This window comes from Cyclopterus lumpus, chromosome 8, assembly GCF_009769545.1.
Source record: "Cyclopterus lumpus isolate fCycLum1 chromosome 8, fCycLum1.pri, whole genome shotgun sequence".
NCBI classification, from domain to species: Eukaryota; Metazoa; Chordata; class Actinopteri; order Perciformes; family Cyclopteridae; genus Cyclopterus; species Cyclopterus lumpus.
The window spans coordinates 15,034,015-15,053,313 of record NC_046973.1 but is presented as its reverse complement, the minus strand read 5'-3'; the positions used below and the strand labels follow the sequence as shown (position 1 = coordinate 15,053,313).

At 42.3% G+C, this 19,299-nt stretch overlaps 1 protein-coding gene across 1 annotated transcript; it reads right to left on the bottom strand.

The window, feature by feature from the left end:
• Positions 1-1,557: 1,557 nt before the first annotated feature.
• Positions 1,558-13,711, bottom strand: pdgfbb (platelet-derived growth factor beta polypeptide b). The gene is made up of 8 exons (XM_034540537.1): positions 12,906-13,711; positions 7,864-7,960; positions 6,953-7,009; positions 5,380-5,573; positions 5,068-5,250; positions 3,720-4,578; positions 3,362-3,512; positions 1,558-3,217 (listed from the first exon to the last, which is right to left on the bottom strand). Exons 1-7 carry the CDS (start codon positions 12,969-12,971, stop codon positions 3,379-3,381), a joined length of 1,590 nt encoding a protein of 529 aa, XP_034396428.1. The 5' UTR covers positions 12,972-13,711; the 3' UTR covers positions 1,558-3,217; positions 3,362-3,378.
• Between the last annotated feature and the right edge of the window lie 5,588 nt (positions 13,712-19,299).

The following is a 19,299-nucleotide window of genomic DNA, read 5'->3' as shown; positions in this document are numbered from 1 at the left end:
TGGTTGTTTGCTGGTTTGGTAACAGTGTTGTTTAGGCCCAACAAGCCATATCGCCCTTTAAGGTCAATCAGTGAGCTATGAACCATCTTGTGTCTTTAGTCACGGTCTCTGGTCCCTCAGAGACCCTCCCACACTGTCATGGTGGCTGCCCCCTGTGTGTGTTTGTCACAGCCAACAAGCCTCCACGCACTTCTCGTTCCCACTCTTGTTTGAAGTCCGCGGGGGGGCAGGGGGGGCAGGGGGGGCTGCTGGGGGAGCTGCTGGGGGAGCTGCTGGGACACCTGCGGAAACACAGGGATCCCACCTCCATGCTGAATGTGGAGATAGTCTGCTGTTTAGAAGTAGTACGTCTGTGTGAGATTGACAGTGGAGCAACGGGAAGCAATTCACGAAGACCAGAATACACACTGATTTCGCACACGGGGCGTTAAGGGGGAGACAGATACTAGCATCTTTCTGCAAAATTGTCATTTGGTGCACGCATCAAACCCAGTGAATAATGCACCTCATATCAAGTCCAAAGACGTGAACCTTTGAGTACTAAACGAGTGAAGACCATAATTGCGTAAGTAAGTCCCCTTTACTCTAAAGAGGGTTTAAATCTGAGGACATTTTTTGTGAAAGCCTTTTCCTCGTATGATTTAATTTAGACGGCTGAACAGATAAGCAGCAGACAAACTGTGCAGCTGGCTGCTGATAGATTTTTACAACCAAGAACAAACCTCATTACACGTCACTGGGACTCACGCTCGATACGAGGCAGTGATGAATTCTAAATTTAAAGAGCCAATAATGTCTCTGGAGGCTGCAGATTCACTGTGTAGACACAACAGGCTGACTAAATAAATCAGCCCGTCTTCACGAGGTGGGAGGAAAGTCAGAGAATTTATGGTGACATAAAAAGGTGTTATCCTTCCTTCAAGAGTTTAACGTTTTCTGCTTTGTTTCACACTAAAATACCAAAGTAATTGGATAGACTGCCATTAATTTGATGCGGACGTCCATGGCGTTTAGAGGGAGAATCCTACTGAAGTTGGTGATCCCCTGACTTTAGCTCTAGCACCACGATGAGCTTGTCATGTTCGGACTTTAATTAAAGGCAATCATTAGATGGGTTTCCATAAATGTGCCACATAAGGATGAATTTCAAGGACTTTGGTGATACCTTCACTTTCTCTCATACAATCATCACATGAACATTTGTATTTGTCCAACAGATACAGAACGAATGCCATTCCCATCAGCGTCGGCTGTACATGGTGTCTGTGTCGTAATAATTAGCAAATATTAGCATGCTAACATGCAAAACTTAAATGCAAAATATGGTACAAATCATACCTGCTTCGCATCAGCAAGTTAGCATGTCAATGTTAGCATTTAGCTTGAAGTGTCGCTGTGCATAGGTACAAGCATGACTATGGACTCTTCAAATAACTCGATAAGCTTTGTTATAATGTGTCTGTTGAGTGAGACTTGTTCTGAATAGCATGTTGTATATTTCATGACAACACTAGAAGAGAAACTGGTAAAAAAAAAAAAAAACACAAAACAAGTAGATTTAAGCACATTAGCTTCTTATACCCATATGAAAATAGCATTAATTATTGCAAACATTTAGTTTTTTTTTGCCATAATAAAACAGAGACAAAAACAGTTGTAAGTTGGCATAAAGCACGTGCGGGTCATGTTTTCAATAACTTAAGGTGTTTGGCCGATTATGGATTATTGGACACAAATAGCATCACCAGCATGTTTCCACATGTTGTTACTAATGGATATATAAAGGACATAAAAACATTATCTAGATGTGCATTGTGTATCTTTCTGATGTTCTTGTTTTGACCCTTCTCATTTCCTGCAATTGAAATGTCAAAAACAACGTGTTGTGGATTATTAAAACAAAACAAATGCAGTGTGGGCACGTGAAGTAAAATGTGAAGGTCAGGTTTTTTTCCATCCTCCCAGAGTTTAAAAGGAATATGAATATTTCAGTGAAAGAGAGACACATCTTTATCCAAGAGAGAAAGAGACAAACATATTAATGCTTCTCCATGAGCGTTTAGATGCAGTGTCGGTGTGGGCTCAAGCCCTTACACACACACACACACACACGCACACACTCTTGGTCATACAAAACAAACACTTTTTTGACATAGAAGTGAAACACTGCATGATCCTGGGAGGACACAGAAGTGTTTCATCTTTTCTTTTCTTTTTTATCTTGCTGTCTTTCTTTCTGTTTGAGCCACCCAGCCATAACGGCCCACATCTTGTTTGGTCGCATGTTGTATAAAAAAAGTTAATCCAAAGAAAATGGCAGAGATAAATAAATAAGAAACATAGCGCGACGTCAGGTCACAGGTATAATGCTATCACCTCGTATTTAGATAGCACCTTTTCCCTCACATCTGTGATGAGATTTTGCAATGCAACAATTTGTGATTTTGTTCTCGTATCACATCTGTGTAATTCCAGTGTTTGCAATGAGTTAAATATAATTAAATACGGTTAATGAGACCATCGCTGTGTTTTACGGAGCTAATGAATGATATCAGGGCTTGGTAGGGTGAATCTACACAGCTTTATCTTTCCGACACTGAGCCCCTCAGTATGTGAAGATAATGCATATTTTTAGTCAACATCACTTTTTGTTGCAGATGATTGTTTCTGATATTATCTGATTAAAATAAAACAGAATCTTCAATGACACAAAATATCCCTTTTTCCACCAAATGTCCTTAGTCGTCCATCTGGTTGTGGTTATCGAAGGCGTCTTTCAGCAACAGACTTTGTCATTTGAACCCCATATAGACTCGGTTCTGTCAAGATTTAAGTGCAGTTTTTCTTTGTTGATATCAAAACAAGGTTTCAAGAAGAGTTCTGAAATTGCACTATTGTCCACAGTTCTACAGCGATGCCGTTTTAGTGCCCCACAGGTTGAGTGCTTGAACACAATCTGTCCGTCTTCATACCAGCAACTGTCGCAGTAGAGGCAAGCACGTTTTCTTGACAAGGTCCACTTTTTAGGTATATTCCATTTTCCTCTTACCCTCGTCTTACTCCACACGGGTGTAGTTACAGGTTCACCAGGCGGTCATTAGTAGTGTTATGGAGGAGATCTCACAGGACGAGCAGGTTACTGAATAAGTACTTATATGAAGGGAGTCACTCCGCTGCACCTCTGGATCCACGAACTGCACCAAGTTCCCTTGGTGTCCTGGGGGGGGGGGGACATAGGAAGACGTACTTTAAACTGCATAATCAGAAAATAGAAATTTTACATTCAGTCATTACGATCTAAATGGTTTATTAATTATTTCGGTGTGTTTTTCTTTATCATTTGAATATTTGGTAAACTCACTTGGCTTTATTTTAGCTCTACATTAGCATTGCTCTCATAGCTGCCTTGCTGATCCGTTTGCGATTCTTCCTCATCCTTTTCTTTGGACGGGCTGGGGGTCTGGGGCTCGCTGGAGCTGGGGGCCGCCGTGTGGTTGTCGCAGATGTTGTCGCTGTTAAAATAGGATTTACATGTTATAAATATGACCAAAAATGTGACTTTATCTCTTGTGACTATGTTATTGTGAAAAATGGAACAACCGAGAAAACAACAATTATTTTTCTTTTCGCACATCATTTTACTCTGACTTGTTACTAAATGCTAGTATTCTTATTTGTGTTGTTTTTATTAACCCAAAGTATTAAATAAAGTCTTGTACCTGGATCCTGTGTTGTTGTTGTTTGCAGATGATGACGATGTTTACCATGCGGGTGATGTTGGCTATCCATTTCCTTTTCTTTCTGCCTTTCCTCCTCCTCTTGCTTCATCTGCTGCTGTCTCAGTATCTCCTTCTCTTGGTCCAGCCTCTTGTGGAGAAGTAGAAGCTCTTTTCTCTCCTGCTCCACTTTTTCTTCCTCAGTCTGTAATATCATCACCTCCTCAGGAGTGTCATTGTCTCTCCGTCTCGCCTGTTCTCGAGGCTCTGGATTTGGCTCTTTGGTCGCTCGTAACCTGCTCCCAGCTCGCTCACTGGGCGCCTCGGTAGGACTGAACTTGGCTTCAGGGTTCTGATGACCAGGACCAAGGTGAGAAGATCCACTCGTGTGGCTCTTTGAAAGTTTGGATTTGTTGTCTTGCCATAATGGACTGCGTGTTTGCGTGCCTTCTTCCCTGCTACCGTTTCCCTCGTTAACTGTCCCTTCAGTGCTGGGGAGCGGCAACCCCTCCCCACCTTCTACCAACTCGTTCTTGACCTCCACGCCAACATTGTCCACCGAGGAAACAGTCTTGTTGCCATTTGAGATTCTTCCATTTTTCCTCTCCACATCCTCCAGATTTTCAGTTTGGTCTTTAGTCTCAAGGAGCCTGGTGGCATTATGCGCCCAATGTGGAGCCAAAGGAACCGCCTCTCCAGTGCGAGATGTGTCTTTCCCAGCCAGGCTGTACCCTTCTCCAGGCTGAGTGAAGGTGTCTCCTCTGGGGCTCCAGTGCTGCTCCAGGAGGTCCTCCAGGTTGGCCCTCTGGTTCTGCTTCAGATCATCCCACTGATGGAGTTCATCCTTGGAGTGCACCTTGACCTTTCACAATAAAATTAAACAATATACAATTCAGCTAAATCTCACAATTAATCCTACACATTCAATGTACCAGTCAAGAGAGAAGATAGGAAATATAAATGATATGTTCGAGAATTGTTGTTATGATTTTTACAATATATTTATTATCTAACGGTAAAATATAAATCAAATCTATACTTTTAAAATCAACCCTTTGGAATATTAATATATTAAAAAGCAATAAAGTCATGCAAATCATACACACTCATCTCTTCTGGTAGGTGTTGGACGAAGGAAGTTATCCACAAAGAAAACGTGATTATGCCTTTTATTTTGAAGCAGGTGCAAGAAGTGCTGAGGTAACGTAACAGTGTGTACATGCTTAGAATAGCCAGGTTTGAACTACGGTTAGAGTTTGGTCTCGATACACATTTACATATACAAAAAATATTACTTCTAAAGCTTTCAACCTGTAGCAGATTGGCATGCAAAATAGCATTCATAATGTACCTGTCCATGTCCTTGGCTGAGCGTGTGGTTCCGATGCTGGTGGTTATGTTGTCTGCGCGAGGATTTCTTCTTGGGCGCAGGAGGCCGTGGAGCCGGCTGGCATCGGCACTCCACATGATCGACAACTGACACCACGGCTTTAGCGTAAATGGGTCTTTTGTTGATGTACTCAATCTTCATGACCTAGAGAGGTTGGTAATGGTGGATAATTATGAGTAGAACACAAACGTAGATCAGCCTTACATGGGTGTGTTTAGACTTAGGTGTATATGTATTTTAAATGTATATTTCTGTGCATTTGTGGTTGTTTACCTGCAAGTATCTGGTGTGCGTGACGACAGGGACGCACTGCAGGCTCTTGGTGTTGCAGCAACCAGAGCAGCGCTGCACCTCGACGCAGGGCGGCCATAGCATGAAGTTAGCGTTGCTGCGGTCCAACATCGCCCTGGTGACCTCAACCACCTCTGTACGAACTTTGCAAAGAGCCTGCTGAGCCGGCTGGGCATCTGCGGGACGAGATATGACCGAGTGTGAGCATGCAGGGATTAAGAAACAATGGTCTTCTGAGCACAGACACAAAGTAATTTTGCATCTGTTTTCGGCATTTTGCTTCTCTTCACGGTAATTCTGCATCTCTTTGTGGCCGTTGTCTGTCTCTGTCTGTATGTGGTCACTAATGTGTCTCTTCATAGTTGTTTTGCTGGTCTTTTGGTGATCTTGCATCTCTTTGTAGTCGCTCTGTGTGTCTTTGTGGTCATTTGGCGTCTCTCTCTGTGACATTTTGCAGGCAAAACTCAGGGGGCCCCTGACCCCTTGGCCCCTGGGCCTCTGCCCCGTAGGCCTGTTCAGTAATCCATTCATGAGTGTGAGTATGACTGTTTGAACTTGTGTTTGCAAAATTATTCAGCATTGTTAAAATTATAATTTTAATCTATTTGACTAGACAACTAACCACGGACTTTAGCCCTCCCCCCCATTCATGTAGGTGTTTGTTTAACCGATGAGTAAAAGATCTAAATGGGACTCCTTATGATTTGCTACATAAATCTAAACCCTCCTAAGTTGCTAGGAGCTGAGCTTGTGGCGAATATGAGCGGCCTAATTACTTTCAATCCCTTTGTGCTGACTCACTCCTCTGTAGTGGCTCACCTTAGCTGGTTTGCATGTGTATGTATGGTATGACTTCTTTCTAGCAGGTGAAAATGAAACTCATGCATTTAAAATGAGCATATGTCAAAGCTTCTAATCAGACTTGTTGCACATATTGCATTGTGCTGCAGCGTTACGCAGAAACACGAGGGGATTTCATCCCACAAAGGTTCACTGTTCAATGACACGCTTCTGTTTGAACATACAAGCCACATAAAGAAGATATTTGGCATGTGATTAATGTGGGGCCATTAGTATCTCCTCATTCTCGAGGGAATCCAACAAAGTCACCTAGACTGTTGTAGGTTGGCGTCCAGTAATTCAAACATCTGCTTTATCGCGATAGCAAAAAAAAAAAAAAAAAAAGGTTAATGGGTGGAATTTTACCGTGTCACTAATGCCATACTTGTCACATTAATCAACTCACAGGAAGGCGGGCAGAACACAACCGCAGTCCTCCGCTAATGAGGATGGAGTACTTTCACATTCATGAGGAAAATCAGGAATCCTCCACGTCAGCACGTCAACCTTCTATCTTCCCATCAGTACGTATGAATACACACAGATGTATCCTCACAAAGCCGTAGCATGAGAGGGATCATTTTGAGATCCGCAGAAGAGTAATAGCAGTGCTGTCTCCATCTTTTATGGTGTACAATAGATTGACACCTTGATGACAACAAGAAAAGACACTGTGGGGGAATAGCAAGGAAGGAAGCAGCGGGGGTTAGCTCACCGAGGCTCCTTGGTAGTCTCTGACCTCCATTGGCCGCAGAAGTCCCGTCCTCCTCGTCTGAGACAAAACAATAAACAAACACAGCATTTGACTTATGTAAACACCGCAAGTGATTTATGAATGGTCTGTTTTCGACATGTGGCGTATGTTTTACTATAAGGCCCTCTGGCGCCCTCTGCATTTATATAGATAGAACAGGCTGTGCATGTAGACAGGGGGGGGGGGGAGAAAGAGAAAGAGAGAGAGATAATTCTTACTGTTTATTTTTCATGTATTCTCTCTGCTCCTTGTTATAACTCCATTTGTTTGTCTGAGTTAGTTTTATCACTTAAGTTGTTTAATTATCACGATTAGGGTAGACATGTAGCCACTTATTATTATTACTTAAGTCAGTATATTGAATTTGTTGTCTGTGCATCATTCCTCGTTATTATTCATGTATCGTATATCTAGAGTGTAGCTTTTGCGTGATTTCAAAGCATGTTGCACTTTATTTTGAAAGGGTACCCATAAGCACAAAGGCTCTCATACGCAGAAACATATAATCTTCAGTAATAATACATAATGATAACTCAGTGTGCACTGCATGCGTTTCTCACGAGAGTGTTGCCTAAATGTCTGATACTTTCTGCCTTAGTATTTTAGCATTCCAAACAATGCTGCCAAAATTGTCTATGTATTTGTACAGTACAGAAAATGAAGTGTTATGGCATCGGTCTGCCAAACTGTACAGTTGGGTTTAGGCATAAGGTTGAAAATGGTTTAGAAAAGATTAAGTGAGCTCATGTATTGTAAATAAAGACACTGTTAAGGTTAAAATAAGAGTCTAACCGTGTTCGGATCCATAATAACAGTCACGACACCGAGTCTGGTTTCAATCGGCATAAATATCAGAATGCGCTGGTCTTTACCTACGGAGTCAGTGAGCAGCAGCAGCTGGAGGTCCTCTATGGAGGAGATGGGGCTGTTTCTAACCAGCTCCACCAGGGCTGCAGGCAGAGGCTCCCCCTGAAACACACAAGTATTTACAAATTCATATAGAGAGTATTTACAAATCCATATAGAGAGTATTTACAAATCCATATAGAGAGGCCATAGATACAAGATGCATTACTCTGGACTGCTTCAGAACATGATGATGGGAAAAGACACGTAAGCAGTAGGACTTTTTTCCCCCAGAAGTGCACGTGACTATAAGAATAGCTTCTTTCCCACCCTGTATTCATCCTGCATTAGACATTACAGAGTTTTCCAAACAATTCCTCTGAGGAAATGGAGCAATACTGCGGCACGTCGGCAACATCCACTTCACAAGTGTTTCAGTGTGTGCGTGTGTGTCTGTGTGTGTGTGTGTGTGTGTGTGTGTGTGTGTGTGTGTGTGTGTGTGTGTGTGTCTGTGTGTCTGTGTGTGTGTGTGTGTGTCTGCTTGGCTGAGGCACAATAGGTCTCAAATTGACAGGTCTTTAAATACAAAGACTAATATAGATTTAGTTCGTATTGCTCTCTGGGGCTGTGACGTTTGTTTACGTCAGTTGACTGTTTGAGAGAAACAAAAAAAAGACTTTTTATGCGATTACACTTTATGGTCCAAAATTACCAACTGGGCCTTTAAACATCGTCTACGCTGACTTTTTGTTTTTTTATAGAAAATGTTCAGCGGTATGGCTCTTTTATGTGTTGTTAATTTTGATTTATAGCATGGAGGCTTACAAACAATATCAGTTATTGGCTCCACAGGAAGTTCTCAATTCATTTCTAGTTTAGTTTTTTTTTCTTTGGCGATAATAACAAAAGGACAAGATAGCACTAGCCTCGTACTTAAGCGTCATGCATTTGATTAAATATGTTCATACCGCCACACCAGAAACCAAGCAACCGCTCTACATTGTGATTCTATGGACTGGCTGTGGGTTTAACCCCCCCCGGTCATTACTGGGCAAGAGAGCTGAGAGGGTGAGGGGGTATTAAGCAAAGCAGACACACAATGGTCACTAAGAGCGGGGTGAATGACTATTGGCGTTGTGTCTTCTCATCTGCTAACATTTAGGGGTCAAAGGAGCCAGGAAGGAGTCAGGAAGTGGGGGAAGGAGTGATATGGAGAGGAGGAGAGAAGAGAGGTGCATCTGAAGAAAAAAAAGAGAGAGAGGGATAATAGATGAATAAAAGACGGGTTAACACGGACAGGGATCAGACGTGGATCGGGACACTTCCTCACATTGGTTTAAATGCTGTGGATGTGCTTCCTTTGCTTTGTCACCCAAGGGTGAGACGGAAGCAGTGATGATGATGATGATGATGATGATGACGATGATCTCAAGGGAGCAAATGTGGTGAAAATACAGTTTGATGTTATAATGCAAGTCCAGTCGGGTAAACTGTGTGTGCACTGGCATTCAGCTTCTGGAGAATATAATGAATCCCTATGGGAAGCCAGTCTTAGCCAAAGGAAGCAGCCATCCAATGCGTGGACATGTATTCTCATCCTGTCCGTACTATACGCCATTGACTCTCCCCCATTGTTGGTTGGCTTTTGCCTGCTGTTGGGAAATGCCCGCTGCGTTACACCTCCATGTCTGCTGCAGAGCTGCCGGGGCCCCCAAGGAGTCATAATGATGATGATTTCTCTCCTTTGCCAAACGGCTAATTGTGTGTGATGTTAATTATAGGATGTGTGCCTTTGTTCACAGTGGTGCCTGCTGTCATGACGATTTGTGTCTAAGCAGGAAACACTAAATAAACACTTCCAATAAACAAAACAGATGTAAGCAGATTGAAAAAGCCACAGACGACATTGATAATGTTCAACGGGCAACTGTGGGATGAAGAATATGATGCGTTCAATATATCAACAGGATGAAGAAAGGTTGCTGATTGGGTAATACATAGGACTTGTACTTTGGTATAAAGAGCGTGAAGGGATAATATCATTGAGCAACAGCATAACTCATTATGAGTTATTCATTATGAAGGAGACAGCCTTCTGTCAATCTATTGCAAACCAGAAGACTTTCAGCAGTGCCACTTCTTACAAACTAAGGATGGGACGATTAACAATAAGTTGATGGTGGTGAATTTACAAATCGGGATAATTGTGAATATCCTTAAGAGTGATTTTAAAAAACTGTCTAGCTCTCTATAATTTTAGAGACTAGGAAATAGAGCTTGATAAACAAATAAAATACAAATTCAGAGATTATCATGTAAGAAACAACAGATTCACAATATGTGAAGACATTTAAGATGTTTGTTTTTCACTAAAAGCTATGTGTATGCTATATGTGATGCAATAAAATATGTAATTCTTAGATTGTACAGGGTGAAGTCGTGCCATTATGTTTAATGCCATTTGAAGAGCGTGCACCATATTTTGATAATCTGGATTTCATCGTAAATCACAATTATTTCGGCCAGGATAATCATCGTTTTCATATTGTCCCATTATAAACACCATTGCATAACCCAACTGCTCCCGTGATGGTCGAACCATAACGTTCCTCTTTTATTATCTTTTGCCATTTTACAGGGTTCAGAAAACTCATTTCTGACATAATCCAGCAGGTATCCCCTGAAGCAGGCTCCTCCCCCCCTGAAGGTCTGCTGGACACATTGAGGGATGCCAGGTACAGGCAGCGGGCCGGGGAGGAGAGGGAGCGTCTAATCGTACATAATTAGGGGGTCGAGTTTGCTGCCGGCGCAGCAGCGGCACACGTGTGAGGTTTCACATGGGAGTCACTAAAACGGCGCCTGCACGTGCACAATACTGGAATGCGTGTGTGACTTTAATTCATTCCTTTGTCATCATTTAAATCGGAGTAGGAAAGGCGCCTGATGCAGTTAGAGATAATGATGATTTTGTGTGAATGTCTGGATGCCTCTCTGGCGGTCCACAGTTGAATGAGTATGCACTTCATATATAGGCAGATCACTCACTCTCAAGACCAAATGTCTCTTCATTCTCTTACAATAATGCTCCTTTTTTATATGGGATATGATTGAACCTTGCTTACAGACTCCATCATTTCACAGCTGCCATGCCCATAACTTTAAAATTAGACATGGGGAATTCCTGGCTGTATACCTCAAAGCCTTTGTAAGGTTCTCCCTCTAAAACACTTGTCCTGTCAAAGCTGAGCTCTCTTTTACATGCGTTGCCTTCAGAGGCCCTAAAATGAAAGGACGGGTATGATGACAGGAATTTTAAGTCTTACATCATAGTTGTGTTTCACCCTCAAGTATGTGAAGTAGTCACGGTGATGGTAGATTACATGCAAACACCAAATTGTATAGGTTTCGTGAATGAAAAGGAGAAATGAAAGCACTTTAGACGCCAGATCACATTCTGCAGAATAAAAACTGCTTGCTTTTTGTTCTTCTTTGTTATTGTTTTTCATTAAAAGCTCATTGTTTCCAACATATGCAGAAGTTACTCAGTCATGGATGCAATGTCCAATACCAAACCCCTCCTTCTGTCTGGGTGTCGTTGGGCCCTCTTGTTTGACTTGTTTAAATGTCCACTTCCCATAACTGACTTGTTAACTGTGTGTGTTTTGACCCCATTTAGTTTTACAAGTGGCTGACACTGGACCTTCACCCTCGAGATGAATCTCCTGGGTTTGCAAACACAGATGGAATCTGAACGGAGGCTGAAAAACAGATCAAATCTGATTCAATGTGCATCTCAACCTTCTTCTACATCTCTTCATTGAGGCAAAAGAGGCAAAGACGTTGTGTTTATTTATTAACATAATGTCACTTAAGCCTCACTTGACCTCGACGGGACCCTCAGTTAAAGTGTGTCTTCCTGTGTGACCCCAGCAGACTTTGCCCATCTATCCTGCAGCCTTATGTCACAGTTTATATTCAAATTGAGCCGCAGTGCAGAAGTAAGTTGCCGGCAGTGGAAAACGACACTCAGTATAATTTTCAGCTGAAAACGTGATGGGGTTCTGCATTTGTTTCAATGAGTACTGAGATGTGTTTTTAGAGCCAGGGATTCACAATTCACAGTTTATACGTGACACATATTTCACACCACAACACATCATTTTGCCTCCAAGTTGTATTCCACCGTGGGGGAAAACAAACTGTGTGTCACTGCAACTGTGTTCACTCCTGGTTGTCTAACCAACATCTGGCCTGCGCAGCAGCGTGTCACAGTGTGATGCTGCTCACTGCACTCGTTTATGGACTCAACATCTGGAACAGCATCCATGAATGCATCCCTTCATCACGCTGGGCATCCAGCTGTAAGAGAGCCCATCGTGGCTAACGAGGCTCAGGAGGACGACCTCTGCGTGTGCGCGCGCCCCTGGGCCTCCATTCATAGGGGCAATTAATGGGAGGAATAACAGTTATTTACTGCGAGGATCCCACCCCTCGCAAGAAGCAATGAGGGAAAGATGGGCTTTATTATAAGAACAGACTGAAGCAGGTGTTAAAAAATAAATTAAAAAAACTCCTGGATTTGATTGTCATGTTGGTCTGTGTGTTGTGAGGAGGAACACTATATGACGGACTATATGTACTCTAATTTAGCTTCAAAGGAGAATAAAATAGCCAACAATATACATGTGATATATATGTGATACAATATATACAATATATATGTGATACAACGTGGAACAACCAGCATATATGAAAGTATTTTACTTCATGTTTATATATTTCTTATGACATAGTTGCTACACTCTCACATAAGTTAGGGGTTTAAACAGCAGGCCACTGTATGTTTTTATTTGCCAGCATACTTTTATGCTCGCTGCTCGTGTAACCGTCTCCAATAAAACTCGCGTGGTGCTTCACGTTATATATCATATATATATATATATATATATATATATATATATATATATATATATATATATATATATATATATATATATATATAATAGAAGGACTTGGCCACTTCTAGCATCTCTAAAAGTCCGTCAAACTGCGGAAGCCGCAGACTCACCTCGGCCACGCCGAACCGCGGACACGCCGCCAGCAACGCGAGCAGCAGCTGCACCCACGAGCTCATCTTGCTGCCCAGCCTCGAGCCTCTTCGACGGACCGGGCATTTATGGAAGCGCGAGAGTCCCTCTCTCCTCAGCACTGCGCGCGCGGGGAGGGGAGGGGGGGGGGGGGGGGGGGGGGGGGACAGCGGCTCGCCCTGCGGAACTGCGCGCGCGTATCGACGGTCTGTCCACACGGTTCGTTTCTCCAGACGAGATATCCCGAGGAAGAGGGAGAAGAAAGCGCTCGCGCTCGGTGCCGCGGCACGCAACTTTAAGTCCCCGTAAAAAGAGAGAAGAAGACAACCAACAAAAAGGATCTCCTCTGTGCTGGAGGAGTGACAAGAACCTCCCAAGTTTCAATGCAGGCGCTTTGTCTTCAACTTGATGTCCGTGTCTTTCTCTTTTTAGTCCACCTTGCGCTTAAGTGTGCGTTTTACGGCGAAAAAGAAGCATGCAATAGTTCACATTTAAATGAGCAAAAGAACATGCAATGACATTTCCAAGTCGCACAACTTCCCAAGACAAAACTGTATCCGGGGACACTCGGAAAGTGTGGAAAGTTTAAATTATTCCAAGGATGTCCAGCTTTATTCAAAATATATCCAATTGACTTCTCTTGGCAAGTGTCTATTTAACCGTGACGCGTAAAAAAAAAAAAAGTCAAAAGTCAAAAAAGTCCAGCTCACGCGCTGAACGTCCTGAAACAACGTCGCGGGTCAGCTCTGTAGTTTGCGGTCCTCTTCTTCCAAGGAGTCTTATCACTGAGCGAAGCCCCGTGTGGCTCGGTGCCCCTCAGCCCTGGACCTGCCTGATTACGCAGCGCTGCTGCTGCTGCTGGTGGCGGCGAAGGGTAGAGCACCAAGAGGCTCTCTGCCGCCCCCTGCCGGAAGAAGAAGGGATCATCAGAGAGGCGACATCAGTCCCGCGGCTGATGAACTGAATTGTGTTTCTGCCACATGACCTGGTTTGAAATGTTAGTGTTGTTATCTCTGAGGGTGTAAAAATATCAACCTAGTGTCAGTGCATAATATGAGCAGAGGTCTTAAAGTAATGCTTCAGTGGTCTTCTATTGTATTTACAGTTTGATATATATATATATACATGTACTATTTCTACTTAATGTTACTTTGTATATAGCCTTTACATCTATTGTATTTACAGTTTGATATATATATATATATATATATATATATATATATATACATGTACTATTTCTACTTAATGTTACTTTGTATATAGCCTTTACATTTCAGTCTGGCCAACAACACCAACTTGACAAACTACAATAGTAAAATGATATTATACGTTCTCAATCTATGTTAATAATCTAATAAGATGTGATGATTTAGGACTCAGTCATTTGTCTGCAGGCCAACTTTATTCATACTACCTTGAGCACATTTGTGTACTTTTACGGCAGAAAGAATTTAAAACTTTTAAAGAAGTACTTTCCCATTGTACTATTATATCTAATACTAAAGTACAGGATCTGAATACTTCCTCCACCTCGGTTTATGAGTGCACAAATCCCATGTTATAATTGTATTCTAGAGTTTATAACAGATGCCACATTAACAAATGATAAAAAACAAAAACAACAATGGGTAACAGCTAACAACTTCAACTGTCTCGAAATAATTGTCCATGTCTAATCTCCTTTATGAACAGTGAGACACTTTGCCATGTTGACCCTTTAGTATATATGTGGTATATGTAGTATATATATTTAATTCATAAATGAGTGTATATAAAAGATGCTTTAAGCAGAGTCGACACTTATGAATAATCCATGACCCTAAATTGAGCCTATTGCATAACGGACCTTTATGCAGCTACTATTGCGGGAGAGGTCACGGGGATAGTTGCCATGCCAACTGACTCCTCTTGTTACCTCAGCATCACGCCTAGCTGGGCTACCAGGAAGCAAAAAGGTGTTTCTAAATATCACGGGGGTTTATTCTCAGAGTCCTGACCTTTGACGGTCACCCATGTTTAGGGAACATTTTTGACAATGCCCGCTGGTGACTCTGCACGTTTAAACTCAGCCGACCCAGGCCCAAGAATAGTTTATCAGCCTGCTAACCTCGTGGGCCTTTAATAATACGTGACAGCGGGGTAAAGAGCAAGACGCTTTTTTTTATCACCAGACACAAACATTTGAAAAGGTGAAGCGCGGTAGAGAACAAAACGTAAATTGGCACATTGTTTCTGACTGAAAGCGTTTGAGACGGATTCTCAGACATCACTGTGCTCTGCAGCTATGAACAAAGTCAGTGAGAAGTCTTTTCTTTCAGTTCGCTCACGGCCCGGTGAATAATAGGATGCCATTGTTTTTCTAACAAGAGTCAATGGAGGAAACAGCATGAGCTATGGAGCTATATTTACACTCCGTTTCATATTCGCAAGGCCACTGCCAGTGTGGGGTAACAATTGTGACTTAGGATGCCGGTGTAATGCAGCACTGAGGAAACGGTGGTGATGTAAAGTGAAACGGTTCAATTGTACAACAAATCCTTTTTGTACATAAAGATGTCGAAAAAAAAGTTTTCAGTCAAAAGTTCAAAAGATATTTACAATTTTTGAAACTGAAAATACTTGTTGAAATATTTATTCTCTTTTACTAATGTGCTTTTTTTTTCACGGTGAGTGAAATATGGTCTTAATATTATAATGTATAACAGGGATTGAGTTTAATATTGAAAAAGACAGCTACAATTAGGGGTTTTGGTAATGTTCTTTCTCTTTCTGATGTGTTGCCAGTTTTACGACCCTGTTCACCTCAAAACTTATTTTATATTATGTCACATGAGTTGTGGGATGTGTTGGGTTTCTGAGGAGATACGAGGAGGGAGAGGAGGAGCAGGTTATGACTAGAGGTAGGGATTTTCCCACCGGGACCTTCATTCGTCTCACACCATGGTGGACTCGCTGCCACACGCACACACACACACGCACACGCACACGCTCACGCTCACACCTGTGGCTGTAACACCTCAGCAGAATGCCAAAGAGAGAAGGCCATCCATCATTTTCTACAGAGGCGACGACTTCACAAGAAATACTGTACATGCACCCGTACTTAAAGCTCAGTAGTGTGTGTGTGTGTGTGTGTTTGTGTGCGTGCGTGCACACAGACTCATTGAAATTGCACATGAAAAGCATTCACACATATTAAAGCACTGTTGTGTGGAACAGATCACACAGACCCTCAAATATTGGCTCACACACACACACACACACACACACACATACTCACACACACGCTCACTGTCCCGAGCTGGCGACCGATTTCAGGAGGACAGAGGGCTCTCTGTGCTTAACATTTGAGTGAGAAATGACAGTACTCGCTCAAATATTTAAGAGCTTTTCAGAAGATCCGGAGAGGGTCACAGCACCCTGCGCTAATCTCCTGTTGAACAATGATGCCATTTGATTTCATGCCTTTTTTCCAGCGTTGGCTCAGAAGCTCCAGTGGTTAATTTGACGCAGTAATCGCATAGTTGGGTCCTCTCTCCCCCCCCCCCCCCCCCCCCCCCCCCCCCCCCCCCCCCCCCACGGCCGGCTTCTCCGGATGAAAAAAAAAAAACATGAATGTACTGTATTTGTGTTGCACAAAAGCACCATGGGTTTAAGGTGCACTGCTGCTGCATGCATCAGAGTGGCGAGGGGAGACAATTGACCCTCGATTAGTCGCGGGGATAGACTCTCTCCGGCGCGTGTGTCTCAGAGATAAGAAAGGATCATGTGGACCAAATGGACTAATGGGAAGTCATTAGTTGGCCCCTCGAGCCTCCAGTATGACCACTCACCCCGGATCTCAAGTTTCCCAATCCCAGGAAGGAGGAATGTGACTGGATCAGATCAAAAGACGAAACAGCCGTAGATTCAGGTGCAGAGAGCCGTGGCTGATTTATTCACATTCGGCAACAGCATACACGCACACACACACACAACAACAAAACATAATCTCTGACTAGTCACATCCAAGTAATAATCCATTCTGAGATGTGGGACTTCTTAATAATGATTGACCACTGATCAGTTTGTCGGAGTTAAGGCAGCTGAAGGCCTCCGTGTGTCAGCAGGGATCTGTCACCAGCATCTAACCAATGGGTCTGAATGAGGGAGGCTGACTGAGAGGAATTGTTGGAATGCACTCTACTGAGACAAGGACGGAGAGAGGGGACGGCATGGAGAAAAGAAAGACAGGCAGACAGACAGACAGACAGACAGGCGGACACACTGAGATATGCAAAGTGTCAGAATAGATGGGAACCCAGGAAAGACCAAAAACACACAGCATATCTCTGTGAACAAGTCTATATTGGGGTACAAGTCAGAGAGCAGAACACACAGAGTCAGTCGGTTCGTGCTTCTGGACGAGAGCCAACAGCAGTCGATCAGGCTGCAGCCTTTTACCACGCTACTCTTCATGCATTGACCCCGCAGAACTGCACCGCCACGTCCTAAGTGGATCAAACGAGATACCTAAACTTCAAGAACTCATTTATACACAAGCATGTGCAGCATGTCACAATAGCATTTGTCAGAATATGTATTTATGGCTGGATTGATCAAAGAACATAGTTTGTCCTGTAAAGAATCGCAGGACTACAAAAATGGCGGCGGGGTCAGTGTAACTGCTCAAACTGTTTATTTTTCAGGGGCTTTACAGACTAAAAAGTCTGTAAAGTTTTTGTTATGTTAACTTGCTGTTGCTCCCAGAGTGCCTGTTATATTGTTCTGAACATTACTTCAAAATAAAAGCATGTATAGTTTTTAATTCATTCTTGATTTGTTGCGCATAATGCGATTCATCGCTGTTAATCACAGAAAAATCATGCGATTAATCGATTAATTTTGTTCATCTTTGACCAGCATTAATATATATATATATATATATATATATATATATATATGTATACTGTATATTTCTGATGTATTTCTCGATTGGCAGGGTTATGGGCGTAGATTCTGATTGTCATTTTCCTCAATGTAACCAACTGATTATTTATGCTTTGCTAAATTGGGAATATGTCAACATCTCTGTTCCAAATGAGGTTTTATTTCTGTTGGATGAGCACCCTGCTGACGCTAACAGATAGCAGTGAGGATGGAGCGTGCCACGCCACGGAGCATAAACACCTCCATGAGGAATGCCTGGTTTTGTTCAGCTCCGAGAGGCTGTAGACAACAGCATTCCTCTGCCCTCCCCGTCTTGGTTCACAGGGGACTTCCCTGCTCTCTACTGTACTGACGCTACTCTGAGGAATTATTCCATGTAGGCCTATTATGATGATAATATCTGTGTCACTAATATGGCCATGTACAGGGTCCTAATGTCTGATCCGTTAATCTCAAATGTAGTGTGCATGAGCCAATTTGTCAGCCATAAGCCACATGTATCAGCATTGGCTAGTCCATCTATTCCACATGGCATTCCACACTTAACAAGCAAAAGGTGTCTCAAATATCTCAACAACTATTGAATGGATTAGCACTACCTTTCAAACAGGCATTCGTGGTCTCATCGGGATTAATTGTAAAAACGTGGGTGATCCCACAACTTGTCATCGAGCTCATCGGCTCAACACAACTTCAACAATGTGGTGTTGAGTCCTAATTGGTCAAACGTGAAGATACTCATTTGCTCAACAAAGATGGAGACCATGTCAAACATAATGCCTGCTAAAACTCAGCTGGGCCGGTTTAACCATAGGAGCAAATTGGGCCCTTCAAAACCTCTGAAGGGCCCAACACGCAAGCAAAATATCCGTTTCACTGAAAGAAAAACCTGCTTGTGTTGCTTGCGGGCCGCTTGTAGCGTCCTCACACATCGGGTCTGCACCCTGACGGAACCTCCTCTCATTGGCCAGGGATCCTTGAAAGAGGTTTGAGGATATTGTGCATCAATTTGCAAAAAACGGACAGAGGCGAGTCGTGGCGAAGATTTGCCAAATGAAATCAGTTAAACATATTCCCACAACCTGTCTCTCATTACTTAAAAGTTGTGCATGTTGCCAGAAAAAAAATATTAATGTATATATATATATATATATACACATATATATGTATATATATATGTATTATTATATAAATATATACATTTATATGTATATATTATTTTATATATATATACGTATATATATATATATATATATATATATATATGTATATATATAAATATATATATATATATATATATATATATATATGTATATTGAGTGTGGGGACAACAAAAATTAAGAGAAAAAAAGAAAACAAATAGTGTATTCTGTAATATACAACTATTTAGGCTTCACTGTACCGACAGCCTTGAGAACAAAGGGAGTGGAGAGGCGATGGTGGGAC

Excerpts from the sequence above, each read along its gene's own strand:
- pdgfbb (XM_034540537.1), bottom strand. The coding sequence starts at position 12,971 with ATGAGCTCGTGGGTGCAGCTGCTGCTCGCGTTGCTGGCGGCGTGTCCG. Across the intron at positions 7,010-7,863 it reads GCTGCTCACTGACTCCGTAG|ACGAGGAGGACGGGACTTCT; the intron begins GTAAAGACCAGC and ends GTTTTGTCTCAG. Across the intron at positions 5,251-5,379 it reads CGCACACCAGATACTTGCAG|GTCATGAAGATTGAGTACAT; the intron begins GTAAACAACCAC and ends CAACCTCTCTAG.